Here is a 1842-nt window from a genome sequence, read left to right as displayed (position 1 = left end):
GTTCGAAATAGATCAGCAACCACATCCACCCATTCCAGCGGAAGGATGACGACCTCTTCTACCAGGCTGAAATCTACCTCCTAACCGCTCTTGCTGGCGGTACAATCAATGTCGAGCATCTGGACGACCGATGGTTAACAGTACAAATTGCGCCTGGCGAACCAATCACGCCTGGTAAGTTCCCGCCGCACATCCTTGATACCCAGCCTTTTACCCAAATTCCCAAGCCCTACATCCCTGTCCATTTCCGGCATATGTCTTCAAAGCAAAGCTAACATTCTTACCCTTGCTTTCTACAGGACAAATCAAGGTTATCAAGGGCCAGGGAATGCCCTCTTTCCGCCACCACGATTTCGGCAACCTCTATATTCAATTCAATGTCAAGTTCCCCGATGCGGAACAGATTCGTAATGTTGAACTTCTGGAACAGGTGCTGCCACCTCGTCTCCCACAACCACAGCCTCCTGCCGACTCCATGGTAGAAGATTTCCACCTCGAGGATATTGAGGATAGTGGCCAGGCGAGAGCACAGGGAGCCGCACACATGGGTGATGAGGAAGATGATGAAATCCCACCCGGCGCCGAGCGGATGCAGTGCGCGTCCCAGTAAATTTTTTCTTGCCAACTTCTTTTTGCGGTTTTGTGGGGAATTTACACTTTGTTATGAAAGGGTACCAGGAATGCCAAAAGAAAAAGAAAAGGGTGGAATATTGGGGTTTGAAGGAGAAGAAACACATATATTCTTCTTTCCTTTTTAGTAACCTCTTTTTCCGTGATGCTGATTCGATATTCTTGATCATCCGCCTGCCGCCCGCGCCCAAGAGGAGCTTCCTTTTTCCATTATCCGTTTTTCTTATAATGCTTGTTTCCACTCTAAGAGCTGGCTAGGGTCGTTTAATCCTTTGTTTCTCGTCTTTTTTCCCCTACTTATTCATAACTTTTGTTCTTCTTCTGTCCCTTTCACTTTCCGACTTCCCTCATATCTGGTTTTGCTCAAATTTTCGCGCCCTTCCCTTTATTTTTTTCTGTTTCTAACTTTTTATGTTTCCTTTCCTGTTTCTATCATATCGCACCACACGCGGGGAAAGGGGGGGAAGTGTTTTCTTGTTGCACGTTTCTTTCAGATCTGGTTAACGATGGATGCCAATGAAATGGACGTATTAGACTGGTTTTTTTAAGGTATTTCTTTTCCTTTAATGTCTATCTATTTATTTTCAACATCCTTCTCATTTTTCTTCTCCCCCCTTTAAAACAAAGTCTTTCTCCTTCCAGTTTTAATTTCCTAAACATAGCTGCAGCTGCAACTGCATCTGCAACAATAACAAAAGCCTCATGGCCTCAAGCGCAATGTCTCCAACCCCTTCTCCTCTTCTCGTCCTTTCTCTCCCAAAAATGCCTCTGTAACCAAAGCGTTCTTTCATCAAAGGGGGGGCTGCAGACATTATCCATAAAACCTTTTTCTCTTCTTCAACTTATTATTATTATTATTATTGTTATTATTATTAAAAATCTAATTTTAATAACTCATAATAATAATATTATTATTTAGAATCTGAAGGGGGCCAAGTGTCCGTCCGATCTTCCGCTAATCCATCGATCCATCCATCCATCCATTCGGTTCTAGCCTCCTCGTTCATTTTCATATATAGTTCCTGATACTCTCACCGGATCTCAGCTCTCTCCATCGTTCTTATCTGCGACTCTGAACTGGGTGGGAGGCATGGACGATGGCGTACAAGGGCACGTTGCATGGTTGTATTGTAGCATTGTAGCATTGTAGCATTGTTTATCGCACCATGTCCCCAGGAAAACTTTTATAGGACTATATGGATATATATCCAA

General features: G+C 43.6%; 2 protein-coding genes across 2 annotated transcripts; both read left to right on the top strand.

Annotated features, from left to right (window-relative positions):
* Nucleotides 1-108: 108 nt before the first annotated feature.
* HCAG_04853 (predicted protein) lies at nucleotides 109-610 on the top strand (the record flags this gene model as incomplete). The annotated part of the gene is made up of 2 exons (XM_001540963.1): nucleotides 109-133; nucleotides 300-610. The coding sequence occupies 2 exons, from the start codon at nucleotides 109-111 to the stop codon at nucleotides 608-610; spliced, it is 336 nt and encodes a 111-aa protein (XP_001541013.1).
* Nucleotides 611-1136: 526 nt separating this feature from the next.
* Nucleotides 1137-1780, top strand: HCAG_04852 (predicted protein; the record flags this gene model as incomplete). Its single annotated transcript, XM_001540962.1, has 3 exons — nucleotides 1137-1157; nucleotides 1550-1568; nucleotides 1650-1780. The coding sequence occupies 3 exons, from the start codon at nucleotides 1137-1139 to the stop codon at nucleotides 1778-1780; spliced, it is 171 nt and encodes a 56-aa protein (XP_001541012.1).
* Nucleotides 1781-1842: the final 62 nt, after the last annotated feature.

The sequence above is a fragment of the Histoplasma capsulatum genome, genomic scaffold (assembly GCF_000149585.1).
Source record: "Histoplasma capsulatum NAm1 scaffold_4 genomic scaffold, whole genome shotgun sequence".
NCBI lineage: Eukaryota > Fungi > Ascomycota > Eurotiomycetes > Onygenales > Ajellomycetaceae > Histoplasma > Histoplasma mississippiense.
The sequence above is the reverse complement of the archived record's forward strand: the minus strand, read 5'-3'. Positions and strand labels throughout refer to the sequence as shown.